At 38.2% G+C, this 19465-nt stretch overlaps 1 protein-coding gene across 1 annotated transcript in view; it reads right to left on the bottom strand.

Moving 5' to 3' along the window:
- Nucleotides 1-19465, bottom strand: part of EYS (EGF-like photoreceptor maintenance factor) — a 1514868-nt gene that overhangs the window by 98381 nt on the left and 1397022 nt on the right. The window contains exon 33 of the mRNA XM_077903501.1: nucleotides 17143-17315. Within this exon, the coding sequence (XP_077759627.1) occupies nucleotides 17143-17315 (173 nt within the window). The remainder of the gene's footprint in view (nucleotides 1-17142; nucleotides 17316-19465) is intronic.

Raw genomic sequence — 19465 nt, 5'->3', positions numbered from 1 at the left:
GATTAGAGTTATTAGGATCCCTATTGTTTGGAGAATACTGATATATCCCTCAGTCAGCACAACTCACAAATGTAATGCAATTCATCCAGTAAATATTTATTAGTCTACTAAAACAGTAGGTGAAAATAACACCATCTAATAACTTTGAGGGACATAAAGAGGAATCAGACATAATCCTTTGCTATAACTCAGTCTTGTACCAGTCTTTGATTTTTTTTAATGAAAAGTATTTTTTCTCACTTTACTACATCCATTCCCACCTTTCAAAACAATAAATTTGAGGGTAAAGACTATATTTGTTTTGTATTCCCCATAGCATCTGATATGATGGCATTGCATCAGTCCACATGTAGCATTCAATCGATATTTGTTGACAGCACTGTTATACTGACAACAATTAAAAAAAATGGAATATTTTATAAGAAAAATACCACACTTGGTTTTTTTTGTTTGTTTGCTTTTGTTTTGTTTTGTTTTTTTTTTCCACATTTGAATACACTCTGGAACTGTCATAACTTTCATAGTGACCAGTTATGTTTTTGTTTTTCTACTTGTCTACACATACACTATTCTTGAGGATCTTGGTTGAAATTAAAACCAGTGTGCAAACTGATGAGGATTTTCTGTTCTCAGTGGAGACTTTTGTCATTGATTTTTTTTTCCTTGCTACATAGGCAAAACTTGAGTCCTTCATCTGAAATGAGGCAGGTTTCAGTGAGCAATCTGTGAGGTGGATATGGAAAATAGATATCCAGACTGTGTTCTGAACAAGAAGCAAGAAAGGGGGAAGATATAGAAATATTGTGCTTATGATGCTACCAAATGGCACTCTAACTTTCTGATTAGCCAAAGGGATGAAGTTAAGGTTGATAATTTAGATGACTGATTTTTCTTGTATTTAGGTTTCTGTTGAAGTAGAATACAGAAAAGTTTACAAATCAAAATAAAAAATGCAGAGTTCATCAAGTGAACTCGCTATTTCCCTGTAACCTCTTCCAAGTTAAGAATTGCTGGAATATGTTTGTTATTATTTTGTTTAGGACTTTGCTTCAATATTCATGCCTGGACTGTCATTTATTTTTCTCGTCAAAGGCAAAACCTAGATTGTGCTTGTCTCATGGAAGAAGTTGGAAGTTTTCCTCTCTTGTTTTATTCACTTGAAAAGTTTATGTAAAGGGGATCCCTGGGTGGCGCAGCGGTTTGGCGCCTGCCTTTGGCCCAGGGCGCGATCCTGGAGACCCGGGATCGAATCCCACGTCGGGCTCCCGGTGCATGGAGCCTGCTTCTCCCTCTGCCTGTGATTCTGCCTCTCTCTCTCTCTGTGACTATCATAAATAAATAAAAATTAAAAAAAAAAAAAAGAAAAGTTTATGTAAAACTGGTGTTATTTCTTCCTTATATAATCAGAAGAGTTTGTCACTAAAGGCACACGAGTTTTGATTTTCTTAGCGGGAAGATTTTTCTTTAGGATTTTTACTATGATTCATGTTTGTTAGTTTTTCTTATGCTAGTTTTAAATAGTTTTGTTTTACTAAGATTTTATGGAGTTAATATAATTTTTCAAATATATTGACATGAAGTGGTTCATCAAATCCTCCTAATATTTGTATGATTTGAAGTGATGTTTATGTCTTACTGATTAAAAATTTTATCTGACAATTAGAATAAGTCTCATATCTATAACTGGTTCTGATGCTTCAGATAATTTTTCTTTTCTTTTTTGTTTTTTAGTATGGTTTGTAATTTTTTGTTGAAAGCTGGACATGTGTCATGTAATAGGAACTGAAGTAAAAAGCTTTAGTGTGGGGTTTTGTGTTAATCTGACTAGCAATTGGGCTTTATTTGATGTTTGGGGAAGCCACAGATGCCAGAGGTTTGAAACTGCTCTCGAGTCATTGTTTGTGTCTACTCTGTTAACTTTGAATTTCCTTAGTCCTTCTCTTCAGTGATAGCATATCTTGTGGCTCTGTCTGTCGGGTCCACTGTTAGTACACTGGAGCCTTGCACCTGTGGTGGGAAGGTGATGATTCAATTTCAGTCTCTTAGCAGGCTGTGTTCCTGTGTGACTTTCAGAAAATTTTTTTTAGCTTTTTTTCCCTCCTTAGGTGAGGCAGGAAGGCAAGAGGGGCTGAGGTAGGGAACACGCCATCTCTCAGGTGGGATAAGGCCCTAGTAAAGCCTTTTCCCCAGAAAGTAGGCCTCCCTTGGCTTTTGTCACACCTTGCTCTCCTGGCTTTTTTCTTCCACCATTGACCATACTTCCCCAGTCTTCTTTTCTTTGCTCCTCTTTCTTCGATACCTACATTCTAAATGTTGTAGTTCCCAGAATGTAGCTCTCTATACATTCTCTTCATAAGTGATTTCATGTAGTTTTATGAGTTTAAAATGAAATATCCCCTGCTTCTTTTAAAAATTTTTTTAAAAAGGTTTTATTTATTTATTCATGAGAGATAGAGAGAGAGAGAGAGGCAGAGACAGGCAGAAAGAGAAGCAGGCTCCATGCAGGGAGTCCGACATGGGACTTGATCCCGGGTCTCCAGGATCTGGCCCTGGGCTGAAGGCAGCACTAAACCGCTGAGCCACCTGGGCTGCCCATCTCTTGCCTCTTTGACTTGTCCACTTACATATTCTACAGGCATCTAAAGCTAAAACTAAACTCCTGTTTCCATGCCAAGCTTCTTCTTCTCCCTTCTCAGTAAAGCATTCTATTATCTAAATTACTCAGTCCAAAAATCTGGTAGCCATTTTTGATTCTTCTCATCCTCAACACAATCTACCAGTAAGTCTTATGAAAGCTACTTTCAAATAAAACTTGAATCTAGCTAGGTTTTTCCCCACTCTGCTCAGAAAACTTCACTTCTTACATGAATTCTTGCATTAGCTACGTCTGTCCCTCTTCTTCTAGTACTCCTGACCCAAGTCATGGGTTATAAACACAAATCAAAACAAATCACTCCCCTCCTTAAGCTCATGGCTTATCATTGGACACTGAAGAAAATCCAAACTCCTTACTATGACCTACGAAGCCCTGAATGATGTGGCTTCAACTTATTTCTCTAAAGTCACTTATGCCACCCTTGCCTTGTTCTTTATGCTCTAATTTCACTGGCCTCTTCAGAGAAGCCCTCCCTGACCACCTGTCCAAGTGGGTCCCACTCTGCTGTTTTTATCATGTCATTTGTTTATTTCTTCCACAGCGTCTGTCCTAATTTGATAATACATTTATTTACTTTTTGCCTGTAGCCTTTTTGGATTTCAAGTCTCACTGAAGAAGGTATGCCTGTTTTGTTTACCAGGTTTTACTAAGCACCTGGGATGGGCCCAGCACATAATAGGTTCTTAATTAGTATTTGTCAAATGAATAAATTATAGAATGAGTTTTCTTACAATTAAAATGACATAATTAAGCCATATTTATTATCTCATAATTTTCCAGGTAATTTCTAATATTGAGTTTCTCACTTGGATATATTTTACTAAAAGTAAAGAACATTGATGTCAGATCTAATTAATTTCTGCACCAATGGGACAACTCATAACTGATAACACATCTTTGCAAGTGCTTAGGTTTGTTTAGATAGCATTTTAATAACATGGCAAGACTTTGTCAATGATTCATAATTTTATACTATATCTATTATGCTTAAGAAGATTATTATTCATCAGTTATTATTAATTTATATTTTATAATTTCAATCTCTATTGAAATGATCAGTAATCACTTCCATGATTAGTGCTTCAAGTACAGTGTAACTGAATCTGTATTTGAGACACTTGTGGGATTCAGAGTGACATAAAAATTAAGAGCATAGCTTTGCCACAAACCAGCCATTCCTCATACTGGTTATTTACCTTAATTTTCAGTGTTCTCATCTAGAAAACGGGGATGATCTATAATAGCTGCCCTTTGTGCTCTTTTGAGAATTAAATGAGATATATAAAGCACTTAGAACAATGTCTTCATTGCAAGTTTAAATATCTGCTAACTCTGATTAGCTGCTTCATAATGAACTGTAATGAAGGAGACACAAAATAAAACAGCAGGAATAACTCATAACTGATTTTGCCTATTCTCAATCTAAGGGTTCTGATCAGAATAAAAAAATGAAGAGGAGGATGATCTATTCAACTCCTTTATTAGCTGATGAAGGAAGTGAAGTGCAGGGAGGTGAAGTGACTTGTTGGATGTCACGCAGCTGGTTGTTTCAGATTTTGGACCTGGGTGTGGGTTCTGTTCTCCAGTGCAGGGCCTTCCCCTTATACAACACTAATAGTTTAATACTGCCAACTTCAGATTTCATCATCTATAAAGTGACATAAAGGCTTATTAGTTAACAAAACAGTATTTATTTGAGTTTGCTGAAACAATGAAATTCATTAATCACAGCATGCAGATGTTAAAGAGTTGATAAGATGTGGCACCCTACTCCACTCTAGAGAATAAAGCCTGAAAAAAAGAGGTGGCGTTCTTTTGCTTTCCGTATCTAAGAATGCTTGGAGCAACACTTTTTTTCAGTTTTACCAAGTAGCACATTTGGGATATAATAATTTCTAAGTTTGTTCTTACAAAAGCTGCTTCTCTGGAAATAGGCTTTTGTCAAGGGGATTTTTTTTTCTCAAGTTAAAATTAGACTTTGCTTAATACACCCATAATTTTGCAGCCCTTTGTGTATTGCACAGGTGTTCTGATATGCTCTTATTCCAACAGGGCAAATGTTGAATAACCATGAAAGCTTTTAGATGTTGGCAGAGAGGCACCTTAAGTCCTTTGATTTGCGGGGTGGGAAATTGCATAAGCCCCTATTTGTCAGAACATGTGGAAGAGATGGCTGTTGATGCTTTCCATTTTCCTTTTGCCACACTGACTTAGACTAGAATTCAGTAGCTTAAAATATAGGCTCCTAAAGATGCACTTTCCTCCAAAGTATTTGTTTGTTACAAGTGATGGAGGAGAGAGGTATAATGGAGGAGGAAGCAGACGATGCTGTTAAGGGCTCTTTTAATCCACAAACAAAAAGACCTCTGGAACATATAATTCTTAAACATTCTGTTTTTAAAGCTTACATAGGCAATCAAACTTAACACACAGTGGATATGGCTATCTCAGGAAAAATCAACTCTGCCATGGTTAAGATAGCAACCCTGACAAGTACTTAGGGGACTCATGCAGCTGGGCAGCCACAGTGATATTTCTGCAGGAAATCCCCCTTTGGTGGTAGCTGTCAACAAGGTGTGTGTTAAGCCATCTACCTGGAGACTGACAGGGATACACTCCAATGAGCAGAATTATCAACCACTCACTCTGATGACAGCTTTTCTTTCTCTAGAGCTTAACATCTTCAGGGCAGAAAGAGTCTCACTTTAACAATTTCAAGTTGATTTAATACACAAGAACAAAAAAGATGAGATTCAAAAATACCCTTGGCCCCTTTAGAATGGCAAAGAGAATTACAAAATGTCATTTCTGAGACTGAATCATTAGGTGCAATATTTAGATTTGCCCTCTGGAAAAGACTGGATGTTCCCTGCCAGGTGTTAAGTCATGGATGCAAATTGAAATGGGCAGTAAAGTGCTGACTTTCAAAGAGCCATATTAACTTTACAAGGCACTAGTTATGCTCTGAACTTATTGAGAATAGCAGAGTCAGGAAAGAGTTAATTCACTTCCCGCAAATCCCTTACTCAGGACCAAAGTGCTTTCATTAGAACAAGGGAATTAAGAATATACCTATATTTGTCTATTGTTTAACCCATAGGAAAAGAAAACCTCTTAATTTAAAATAGATTAATAGGTGAGGTTTTGCAAGGTATTCTTTGTTCTACAAATTTTGAAATTTCAGAAATGAAGAGGAAGCCCAGTTCTTTGTAAATCCCTACAACACATCCTACTTATAAAAATAAGGACTCAAGTAGCCCTTTGGGAATGATGGTTCACATTAAGTGATTCCTACATTTTGAGACATGAGCCATACTACTGATATTGGATGTGTAGAACTCCCTTTTGTACTTCACATTCACATTCAGGCTTTATAAAATCATCATTACAACCAAACAGGGATCATGACTTGATTATCTAAGACTGCTTACCCTTACCTTTGGATTTGTCCTTTATTTCTCAAGGGTAAGGGATGGGATAAGGCCAGGGAAAGCATATGGAATGCTAATATTGTAGAAAGCATGTATATGTTGGATACGTTGGATAATCTTAATGTGACAAAGGTACATACTAAGTCAGGCTTTGTTTACAAATTATAATTAATTTTCAGACATATTCTCTTTATTTTTTCTCATTATTTCCCCAATTAATATTTCACAATTAATATTTGTGAAATATGCCGTTTCACAAATGCATAATGATAGGAATCCCAGAACTCATTTGCCAAGTCTTTTAATCATAGATATAGAACATGAGAGCATTGAAATGATCAGTTTAATTATTTTGACTAATCAATTCTACAGTAATTGATATGCTTTCCAAAAATGCTCCTTTGATGGATTATTGTTTTTCTCTAAAAAACTGTTTATCTGTCTGAGTTGACAAAATGATACCTCTAAAAGCGTCAATCTTTTCAGGTTTAGTTGTTCTTATCAAATATGTGAAATATAACTTGCATTTCCCTAATTATATGAATGGGAATTCATATTCACTAATTATGTGCTTCCTCATCAAAGTTGAATACTTTTAAGGACACTTAAATTATTGAAGGGTCATCATTTGCTAAGAGTACAAAGAATAAGAAAACAAGTATCAATTCATTTGACTCATTGAGAAAAATGAAGACAAAACAAAACCCTCATTGATAAATGTATAGTATAATGTAAGCATTTTTATTTTTATTAAATTGCAATCAGAAAAAGGAGAAGTAGCTCCTACTTATTCTATGTAGTTTAGGTCTCAGTGGCCTTAATGTGTGACTCTTTGCGTCTGGGAATGTCTACCACATATGAACACATTTCCAGAAAATGGCCATATGACATTTTATCCTTGACTTTCTTTTTTTTTTTTTTTTTATATCCTTGACTTTCTATGATGGGATTGCTGCTGGCATTAGCAGAGGCACTTGTCACTCTACTGCTGTATCCTCTTGTTGCTTTCTTCACAGCTCAGTTAGAATGAGCTAAAAGAATGCAAATTTAAGTAAATTTAATTGTATTGGGGTGAGTGGGTGGCTTTAATGTACTTTAAGAACACGAATAAGTAGCTCTTGAATATGCCGCTCCATTGTTTCCTCTAACAATATCAACCAATTGGAAATAGATAATAAATTTTATATATTAAATGTCCTAAACATTCCAACCAAAATTTAAAATAAGCTTCTCTAAATTAATTCTTTGAAATCAATGTAACTAATAAAAATCCAGGCCATGTTTGAAAGGGAATAGTCTAAATGAGTGGTCTGTAAACTTTTTAGATCATGGCCCAAATATGGTAATTTAAAATTGTTATTGGTATACAAATACACTAATATAATATGGACATCATAATACACAAAAGTAGCAATTAAAAGATTAAGGCAAAAAAGAAAATTAATATACCACAGTGGAGTGTACATATACCACTTGGGGAACTACTGTGGTGTATTTTGTGAAAGGCTTGTTCTATGAGACAGAAGAACTCTTGGTTTAATGCTGTGTTATTAAAGGACTTCTCAGAAGCTTCACTGTGCTACTGATGTAGAAAAGACTTTTGGGATTGAAGCTGATGGCCAAGAAAGAAATTTTGAGATGTCTTTGGTGCAAAACAATAGTTTTATTAAAGCATGGGGACAGGACCTTTGGGCAGAAAGAGCTGTGCTGGGATCATGAGGAGTGGTCCATTATATACTTTCAAGTAGAGAGGGGGTTAGGGATATCCTAGGTCCCTAAGGAATTTTGGAAACAAAGTTTCCAAGACCTTGATGGGGCTAGCTACTGTTGAGGAAAGGTCATTTATTACTGACTAATGAAACCTTAGTCAGGAGTCAGATGTACGTTGGTGGGTCATATGTTTGGGGAAATGATTGCCAACACGTATCTTGAGGGGTTTAGAGATAAAGGAAATTTCTAAAGGAATTTTTATACGTTAAAGTAGACTTACCGGATCCTGGAAGAGTGGAGGAGGTAGGGCTAAGATCGCCTTTTGCCTTAAGTAAAGTATCAACATCGGGGCAGCTGAGTTCTTAGAGGAAGGTCACTCTGCCTGTCTCAAGAACTTGTCAGTGGGCAGTGGGGAGTAAGGACATTTAATTTTTCTTTTGCCTTTGTTTCCCACATCACTACTATACACTTGAATTCCTAAAAGGAGAACAGAGTACTATATACTATTTAAAAAAAGAGGCTGAAGTCAGGGAGATCTGGATTCCAGATTTACCCATCACCCATGAACTATTTTACTTTTGTCTGATTATTTAAATTCTCTGATCCTCAGGTTCTTTATCTGCACAATGGAAATGATGACATACCTCATTGGGTTATTATGTAGATCATATAGGAAGATGAAGGTAAAGTACTTAGCTGAGGGCCTGGCATATAGTGAGCACTTAGTAGATGTGAGTTCATTTCAACACACTCTTTTTTATGGGCCACCTTACAACACTGTGGACCACACTTTTTGAAATGTTCCAGATTAGATTATTCATTCATTGCTTGTTTTATTAGTTTACTTTTTCAATTTGACACTTATTGACTAGCTCTTAAGTAATAGGCATAATAGTAGGCTCAAGGTAAGAGCTTAGTTGAATATTCTGTAGAACTTTCAAATTTTCATTTCTGCAAAAACATGAGAGCCTACCATATGTCAGGCAACATTTCCTACTCCACAGGTATGGTGATGGCCAAGGCAGATGTGATATCTACCATCACAGAGCTGACTGTCTGAGGGAAGGACTCACACGATACATAGCCAACATTTTAAGGGTAAATACAAGGTAGTGTGAACTGACAGAGGGTATAAGGTGGGGGCTACAGAATGAGGTGGGATCTGTCCATGTCAGGTCTGCACTTTCTTTTAAGCAGTTCTTACCTCATCCCAAGAGACAGAGGAAGCTATTTTCAAGCACAAAGTCATGGGATGACAAAATATTCAAAAAGACAATATGAGTGTGTCAGTGGAAATAGACAAACAAAAAATGCCTTGAACTGAGTAACTGCTAATCACTGTATGGAATGGTAGGCAATTTACATCACACACCGGCATCTCCATCACTGTTTATTTCATTCCTCTCTATCAATAAATTCCATTGCCTCTTCATAAAATGTTGACTTTACAGTCTTTCACGTAGCATAAATTTACCCAGACTCTAGTCAATTTTCTGTTTCTGTGAAGAGTTTTTTAATGTACAGCAAATGTGTTTGTGTTCTCCATTGCTTGGTAACTGGCAGGTGCATCACATTAGCACAGCTCTTAAACCAACCAAGCATAACCTGATAGGTGTGGTAGGATCTGACAGTATTCATTTGATACCAAAAAATCGACTCTTTGTGGGGGGCCCTGGGCTGACAAAGCTGCAAAGTTCAATTCTCTGGCGAGCTATGGGATAAACTGCAGAGGTCTACGTTTCTGCAAATGTCTACAAAATCAATTAGCCATAAATATATTCAGGAGAGACAATTCTACTCCAGTGTGCAGTCTATCCATTTTAAAGACATTTTTAATAAGCAGGAAATGCTTGTGTGGGGAGGGAAAATTCTGTGAGGTTGCTAAACAATGACAAAGTGCTGGATTGAACAGAAGGAACATTTGGTCTTTGCAGTTTAGTGTTCTACTGATGGTGTTCCAGAGGTAAATGGTTAGTAAGAGTTTGATAGTGAATATTCTTTGTTCTCTGTTTAAAAGCAGACAATAAAAAAAATATAAAAGCAGACAATAATAGCTGCATGCCTTCCTAGGAATTGAGATGTGAAAATCTACAAATTAATTTGATTTTTCATTTAGTGTGATTGTTACAAATTGCCTCATGGGGGTACTTTTAAAATAAGAGGTAATGTTTCATAAGTAAGATCTAAAATTTGCTGTCTTATTATTTTTTTAATTTGCAAAAGTATCATTTTCATTTTGCTGCTTGCTTTGGTATTTCTTTTACGGTATTAGAATAATGTTCATACCATACTTTTATTGGGTTGCAAAATATATTTTATAAAGTAGTAATTAATTAAATCTCCTAGACTGAAAAAAAAATAAATAAGACACAAGAAATCCTGTACTTTCTCTCTCTTTGAGAAGGAATCGAAGAGCTTATAAATAAAATCAGAAATGTTTGAGAAAACATATCAGGATATAAAGTTCAGTAACCATATCAGTAAGTATGAAGTTTAGCTACATGTAACAGAAAATGTATAACAAAATAGTAGAGATTTAAGCAAAATAGATTATTTCTTGCTCATTAACAAAAATGTGTGACATTGGACAATCGCTGAATGGTATGGTGTGGTTCCAGAGTTATCAGGGACTTAATTAAGCTTTTCCATCTTTTTTGCTTCATCATGGTAGCATGTATATTCAGTTTTCAAGGTTGCTTAAGATCCAAGATGACCTCTGGAATTTGAGTCACCTCTTACACATTATAAGCTTAGAATGAACCTAAAAAGGGGGTCCCTGGGTGGCTCAGTGGTTTAGCGCTGCCTTCAGCCCCCGGCGTGATCCTGGAGTCCTGGGATCGAGTCCCACGTCGGGCTCCCGGCATGGAGCCTGCTTCTCCCTCTGCCTGTGTCTCTGCCTCTCTTTCTCTCCCTCTCTCTCTGTCTGTCTCTCATGAATAAATGAATAGAACCTTAAAAAAAAAAAAAAAGAATGAACCTAAAAAATGAATCAAGGGTGGGAGTCATGTCGCTCTTCAGGAGTTTTCCCAGAGGTCAGTACAATCCTCGAACACTTCTGCTTATATTCACTTGTCATAACTTAGTTCCATGGCTGCTCTGTTTTGTTTTGTTTTTTTTTAAATTTTTTTTAATTTATTTATGATAGTCAGAGAGAGAGAGAGAGAGAGAGGCAGAGACACAGGCAGAGGGAGAAGCAGGCTCCATGCACCGGGAGCCCGACGTGGGATTCGATCCCGGGTCTCCAGGATCGCGCCCTGGGCCGAAGGCAGGCGCCAAACCGCTGCGCCACCAGGGATCCCTGGCTGCTCTGTTTTAAGGGAGGCTGGGACATTTTAGTTGGGCACATTACTGCCTCCAATACAATCAGGGATGCATTAGTAAGAAAGGAGAGAATAGATTGTTTGAGAAACTGGTGGCTCTGCCGGAACCAATATAATTCCCCAAGATAAAATACCTTACTATCTTGTTTTTAATAGGGGTGTGTGTGTGTGTGTGTGTGTGTGTGTGTGTGTAATATAACTAAACCCAACACCACTCATTGCTAGGAAGAAAAATGCCTTCAGAGAAAGATGACAGAAGTAACTAGAGACACATGAGCAATTTCTAAACCTAATGAAAGACTGACTAGGAAACATCTTTCCCAGATACACACACACACACACACACACACACACACACACACAGACTCATTCGCTTATAAACACAAACTAGTAGTAATAATTATTGGAACAAGAACTGTAACTTTGCAGCGACTGCCACTTGCACAAATGAAAGAAAGGTGTTAATTCAGTGCAGTGGGTGGGATTGCAGGAGTCCATCAAAGCTATTTTTCAAGAACGTTTCAGTGTACAATAATATATATATTTATTTTAAGTGCTGCTTTTTTAGCTGTGCCAATCTAACTTTTTTTCTTTGCAGATGCTGAAATAGAAAAAAAGGTGAAAGGCAGGAGGTGTGAACCTTCCCACTGAGCAAAAGGAGAGGCAATTCCCTCAGTTCTTAAGGAAGAAAAAAAATGCAGGACACTAAAAGGTTGCCTTCAACCCAGAACAAGAGGAATCACTTTCCTGAGTGCTTTCTTGTGTGGCCACAATCACCCCTGTCTCCTTGCTCCCCTCTGGGATTGGGCTTGATCCTCTAACATTTCTTTGTAACCAGGAGCTAGAAAATAGACAATTTAAACATGGAGGGAAATGAGGGATATTGAGACGGGTTGAACAGCAGGGTAATCAAACAGCTGTTGAGTCGGAGAGAAAAAGCTGGATCATATCAGAGTGGATGCTATCAAAAGAGTTACGAGCTTACATGACAGAAAATTACATATACTTGAAATATGCCATTACAAAATGCCAGCCTGACATTAAGCTGCTTTATAGAGGTATCATGTCCTTAAATAGCCTGGTGATTATCTGTATCCCTGGAGCGTTGCTTTCCTACCTGACTTTGTAATACCCTGGCTTGTCTCTAATCACTGAAAGAATGTCACAAGTTAGAAAAATTCTTAAAAAGGAAATTAATTTTGATCTCCTTTGACATTCTAGAGTTTTCTTTTCAGCTAGGATGGAGATCCAGCCCTCTTTCCCACAATGACAAGATGTGGTAGTTTTCTGTGGGGTCAGAGTCTTGGCTTGAACGCTCTTAAAAACACACACACACACACACACACACACACACACACACACACAAAAGCATTTTCTATGTGTCCAGTGATATGTGAAGCAATTTACATGAGTCATCTCATTTATTTCTCATGAACTCTGTAAGTTAGGTTCTATTAGTAGATTGTTTGAAGTCGAAGCACAGAGAGACCAAGTGACTTGCCCAAGGTCACTCTGGAGGCTATGCAGCAGGGGAGTGGGGATTTTAACCCAGCCACGCGGATTCCAGGGTCTAGGCTTTCAGGCTACATGTTACACTATTTTCTTCAAAAGCCATGCTCCATTGACAGGCGCAGCAGGCTGGGAGGATACAGTAAATTAAGACATATTTTTAGAAGGGACACAGAGAGCAAGAAACAAGATAAAGCATTCCCCCCTTTGCCTTTAAAATGATGTGGTTAAGAAAACAAGAAGAGCTTATTCTTGCATATAGGAAGAGGCAACAGGAAGTGTGAATGAGGAGCACGAATGTGGAAAGTAAAGCACTTTACAAAGGAAGGCAGCTGTGAATTTTCCATTTGCAGTGTTTGTTTATTTTGGCTCCTGTCATCACTGCCATGATTGCCCCGGGAAGAATTCCCCAGTGGAAACATCAACAAGGTAGGAAACATCATAATTATATTTCCTATTATCCTCCAAAGAATCTATTTAATATGGTAGATATGGCTATAATCTGAAAGAAAAGTGCTATGTAGCAAATACAACTGCTGATAAAACTGGCTGATTTTTCATCCTCTGGTATTAACAAAAAGGCAAAGATAAAAAACGGAGTTTGGATATTAGTCTGTGCCTTTTCTCACGTGTGGTTGCAACTGGGCACCAGCTATGCTTATCGGTTTGCTCTATGCTTTTCTCTATTGAATAGATATATATTCAGTATGTTCTAGAGAATCTCCTGAGGGTCAGATTGGTAACAGTGAATGGTCCAAGAAATGATATGGGACACTACCCTGTACTAGTTGGGGGAGTAAAGATGGCTCCTGGAGGGAGCTGCCACTTTGGGCATTTTTGTGATTGTTACTGGAGTGTTGATATGTTAAGCTCTCTTTCCTCCTATTGATCTCCAGCTTCTCTAGCTCTTTTGCTTATCTGAGATGCTTGCAAGAGCTTGCACTTTTGCTAGTTTTGTATGGCAATGTAGAAGTGTGGGAAAATAAGGTCCTGCAGGGGAACCCTCAGTTAAAATGAACCAGGAGTCAATGGTTAAATGCATCTCTCTTTTGTCCTGTGAGCAGGCAATTGTCGGAATCATCCTATGATGATGATTAGGAAATGTAAAACGTTTCCTCCTAAGATCAGACAATGTTGTCATTTTAGATGGTTCCTCATAAGGTCTCAGAATCGAGCACAATTGGCCACAGTTCAACCCCACAGGACATCTTTGTACTGACTTTCTCCCTTTCCTGTTTTATTCCCTCCAAGTCTCCACTTAGCTCCAGTTTCTTGAGATCGTTTCCAAAATAAACTGTTGAATGCAATTCTTTATCCAGGTTCTGCTTTGATGGGAGATCTAAGCTAAGGTAATGTAACATCACCAGAGGAACAATATTTATGGGCTGAAAGATAATGTGGGAGGGGTGTTTGGGGACGGTATTGGCATTTCACATGGCCTTCTCTCCTTTACCAGATCCGTAAATAGTGGAACTCTGGTTCTTGGCTCTCTTCACCTCTTTGTCTACACTTTCTTCTTAGATAATCTCTGATTCCATGGTGTTAACCACCACCTCTACTTTGATGACTCTCCAAATTATATCTTTAGTCCTGAACTCTCCTATGAGCTTGAGCGTAATTTACCCAATTGCTTATATATATCTTCTCCGTTTGGATATCTAACAGGCATCTTTTTCTTCATCTGTACATAATAAAACTTGTTTATCTCCCAATAATGCCCTATTAAAACCCTGTTATACTCTGAATCCTCCTCATGGCACAACAATAAAATAAAATACCTATAGTCCAAACAAATAAAATAAAGAACTCTAGATGTTCTTGATTCAGCCCTTCTCACACTCTTTTCAGCAAGTTCTGTCACTACTATCTCCAGAACAGATCTCAAGTTCACCCACTTATTTCCATCTCCACTTCCCTGGTTTTAGGCAAAATTATCTTTTGTCAGGGTCACTGACAAAAGCCTTCTAAAATCAATATTCTGCAGTCAGAATGATTTAAACAAATACATACATACCACCTGCCTCTTTAAAACCTTCCAATGGCTTCTTAAGACACTGAGAAATAAAAGTCTAAAACCTTCCCATGTGCCTAAGACCCTTTATGATGTAGGCCCTGCTCATGTCAGATACAGTTTTCTCCCTTGCTCTCTTATGCTCTGCTAGAGCAGCACCTTTTCATTCTTCAAAAACCCCAGGTTCTAGCTCTTTTCAGAGTCTTTCATTTTTCTGAAACTTCTGCTTGAATAGTTGTTTTCTTGGTTTCATATGTCCTATTTCTTATTCTTTAGGCTTTAGCATAAATCTCTACTCTTCTGGAGTCATTCTTGTCAAGAGCACCTGCCTGGAAGAGTACCCTTCTCCCTAGTTACTCCCTACACTCCTTATTTATTTCCTTCATAATTCTTTTCTTAAACTTTATACTGTGTTGTGAGTTGTTTTATTTTCTTTTGATCTTCTCAGCTAGAAGGTAAGCTTCATGAGGGCAGGAATCTCAAATTGCTCTGGCACTTTTGTGGAATATATTAGTGGAAGGGTTAATTATTTTGAGAAATTCCTCTGCACGTATGAATGTCTTCTTACCTACAATGAAACAAGGAGACTAATAAATTTTGCTAATATCTCCTGTCTCAATAGTCCATTAATCTCTGGATCTCTGGAGCCCTAATAAGAGCAAGAGATGGGAATAAACAGCTTTTTTGTAAATACGGGAAGACATGCTTATAAATCTTCACTTCTTGTGGCACCTGGGTGGCTCAGTCAGTTAAGCATCTGACTCTTGATCTCAGCTCAGTTCTTGATCTCAGGGCCATGAGTTCAAGTCCCTCCCTGGGTTCCACACTAGGTGTGGAGCCTACTTAAAAAAAAATCTTCATTTCTTATTTCATGTGATCAGTCTGATTTTCAACTACAAAGCGACACTGATGATTCATCCTTCAGTAATCAAATGTTTTTGTGATCAACTGCATTTTTCAATAGCTTTTACCTCAATAGAATGAATGGTTCTGTTTTTATTGGAAAGGTAAAACTTCAATTCCATTGGGTGTACAATGCCTTTTCTATTATAAAAGTGACTTGGCTAACTTCTGACATAACCCTGACACAAAGAGAATGAAACTCATTGTACTTCTTAACTTCCCCTCTTCCAGCTAAGTATAAATCCATTGTCCCAATTCCCTTAAAGATATATATTATCAAAAATTTCAATACCTTTTAGTCACAAATTCTTCTTTATCTAGTTTCAATTTTTATACCTGTTAAGTCAGGGTGTGGTGCTCTAGCTTTTTGAGGAGTCAGGACAGGTTAGATCGGTTTGTTTCATTTTGCACCTGGGGCATAGTGACCTCTGCTCACTTTGATAACCTTACTCTAGAATTTGGTAACAAATACCACTAACACCAAAGAGGTACTAAGCTTTGTTTTTTTAAAACTTTTATGGTAGAGGGCACTGGAGTGCCTCAGTCAGGCGAGCATCTGACTCTTGATTTCGGCTCAGGTCATGATCTCAGGGGTGTGAGCCTGAGCCCTGTCAGACCTCAGGACTCAGCAGAGAATCCGCTTGAGATTCTGCACCCCCTCAAATAAATTAAATCTTAAAAAAAAAACAATAAAGTTTTTATGGTGAAAATAAAAATGAAACAAGTCCAATCCTGAGTTGATGAAATATTAATACCAAATACTTATAATTATCTCTAGAAATATTTATTTCTCTTTATCAAAGCTAATATTACCTTCTTAGGCAAGTTACTTCTTAAAACAATCTTATATTATAGTATCTTGTTCTTTTTTGTGATTTAGGATTTCCACATACTAGATTTTCCTAAGGAGAGGCCCATGGATATTATTTGTGATTTTTGTTTCTTGCTATAAAATAACCATGTCATGGGTTTTTAATATGTCTGTCTTTGTTTAAATACAACAACAACAACAACAACAAAACTGGTCTACAATACCTAGATCTGTTAATATTGTGTCCTCAGTTTGCCAAAATGAGATAAAATATTTTGATTTTATGTATTGCATCTGATTTTCCTTGTTACTCTTTGAGCATTAGAATGACTTTGAGGGGATCCCTGGGTGGCTCAGCGGTTTGGCACCTGCCTTTGGCCCAGGGCGTGATCCTGGAGTCCCGGGATCGAGTCCCACGTCAGGCTCCCGGCATGGAGCCTGCTTCTCCCTCCTCCTGTGTCTCTGCCTCTCTCTTTCTCTCTGTGTCTATCATAAAAATAAATAAATAAATAAATAAATCTTTAGAATGACTTTGAGATTTTATAACAGAGATTTTCTGTAGTCTAACCTCAGGGAGCACTCATTACTTCCTTTGTAATTACATGATGGCTGTGAGAAATACCTGCTCAGTGATCAGTCTCATTAATAGTTCTTGTCTGGATTGACTTGAAAAGAACCAAGGAAAAGATTAGACATGTTTGATCAGTCAGGTGCTGTCTTTGGTTCCTCTGAGTGACTTGTCTACACCTCACATCCTTTTGCCCCCACACCATGCTTAATAATGCTCCTACCGTCCTTGCAGAGGAGTCCAGACCTCCCATACGGGCAGAGGCAGACAATATCTGTCCTGGATTTAGGAACACAGGTGGCACCATTTCCACATGGGTTGTTTTCACAGGTTGCATACTGGCACATCTTGCCTGAGTACAGCCGTGGACACTCACAAAACCAGTTTCCATTATCACTGAGGAGGGAAAAGGAATGATACAACCGATAAGAAAACAGTTGATCTTTCACACACAGGCACAAATACACACACAAATAAAATGAAAACTGCAGCTTGTCTTCCCCCTTTCTCTTTCTGTCAACTTTAAAATATCTGTAGCTGTGTACTTCACATCGAAAGAAGACTAGCAGCTTTATAGTTTGCCTGAAGCCATGAGTTCTATTTTAAGCCATCTATTTTTATTTTTGAATTATCTCACCTTTTGTTTCTCACTGGGTGCCTTTCTAGGACTTCATTAAATATGTGTGGCGTTGCCTCAGTAAAGTGCTTCAAATGTATATTAGAAGAAAACATCTTAGAGGAGAATTTCAAGCTGGGGATAAGCTTTTTCCACTGAGGACAAAGTCTTCCAGAAGCCACCCTTGAGGTAACTTGGAAAGAAAAGCACTGTGGGGAGCCGTAATGACTAAACATCTCTCCAGCTTCAAATATGGCTTGGTGGCCCCAGGCTGAGAGTGTCTGTGAAAGCAGAGCTGAAAACTATGCTCACCTGCTGGGCAAGCCTTCTTCAGGGGGGAAGGTGACCGGAAATCTGGTATTTCTGCCTTCCTTGCATCTATTCCCCCCCTTTTAAAGTAAAAGTAGCCCCAGCTTGCCTTTGCGGACCACTCCTCCACCATTCTTAGCACACGCTGACCTGGAGGGCAGAGCCCCACTCCTGGTGTCAATCCCAGTGATTAGTGCAGGATGGACCCAAGGCCAAGACAGCTGACGGCTTTCTCTGTAGACATTACTACTCTGGTAGCTGCTGGTAGTGTTTGCCGCTTCCGAGGGGAGAGCATGGCTAAGAATAGAGGATAGATGCCTAACAGTGCAAATGTAAGGGACTGGAGCAGATGGATGGTTGATATTATTCGGGTACTAGATCCAACCGTTACTCTGTAGTAATGCGAACCAGTGGTTGGTTGGTTTGTTTATTTATTTTAAAGATTTTATTTATTTATTCATGAGAGACACACACACAGAGAGAGAGAGAGAGAGAGAGAGAGAGGCAGAGACAGGCAGAGGGAGAAGCAGGCTCCATGCAGGGAGCCCGATGTGGGACTCGATTCCGGGACTCCAGGATCAGGCCCTGGGCCGAAGGCAGCGCTAAACCGCTGAGCCACCGAGGCTGCCTGAACCAGTGGATTTTAACCCCCTTTTTAATCTTCAAGCCAGTTTGAATGGGGGTTTTGTCACTTGCAATTAAATGAATACTATTTAATATTGATGCCCTTTTTTCCCTTTATTGCTTTAGCCCACACATCTTGCCATGTATGAATCTTTAGAGTTTTCCCCTTTGCTTATATCTTATCTTCTAAACACAACTGCTAACTCTTAAAGATAAGTGCCAGCATGGTCCCCAAAATTAGGATGCCAGCATCTTTTGTTTCATGACTCAGCCTCCCAATCTACTTGCAGATCTTGCCCATACCAGAGAATTTTCCACTTGTGGTCTTTGTGGTCTCTTCATACCTTCTTTCCATCTTTTAATTCTCTTAGTCCAAAATAAATTAACTTGCAGGAAAGTATCAGATTCTTTCCTACTAATGAATACCTGATTTTGAAATTGGAAGAGCTTCCCTTTCCAAATATGTATGTATTTTCTATTAATTCTCTATGTTAATGGGATGAAGCACTCTGGAGAGAATTTATGTATTAGATAGCAGGTAAATCTAGCTTTGGTGGGTGAGGCTTTGAGACCTTCAGACTTTGCTGACATGTAAGGTGCTAAACATGAGAGACCAGTAATTTACTCATTTTATAACTTTCATGGCAACTTGCATAGCATTTTACACTTACTAGACAGATATAGAATCTCATAGGTTTTCGGAGGTGGGAAGAAAATCAAGGCTCAATGTCATTAATATGGTTATTAAGGCACCCTAAACAAACTCTTTTGTTTTGGAGCTTACAAACCAGAATTTTGAGGACCCTTGAGCCAATGCTGTTCCTTCTTGCCTGAAAATAGTGGTAAAAGCATAGCCAGACCACCTGGCAGGGACAGGTGTGACTTCAAGTGTTAGGTTGGAACTTAATGTTGCTTGGGGCCATGGATAAATCCCATGTAATTTCACCTCCACTCATTTAATGTGGAATTAAAAGCTCAATATTAAGCATCTGGTATT

This window comes from Canis aureus, chromosome 7 (genome assembly GCF_053574225.1).
Source record: "Canis aureus isolate CA01 chromosome 7, VMU_Caureus_v.1.0, whole genome shotgun sequence".
In the NCBI taxonomy this organism is placed as follows: Eukaryota; Metazoa; Chordata; class Mammalia; order Carnivora; family Canidae; genus Canis; species Canis aureus.
The sequence above is the reverse complement of the archived record's forward strand: the minus strand, read 5'-3'. Positions and strand labels throughout refer to the sequence as shown.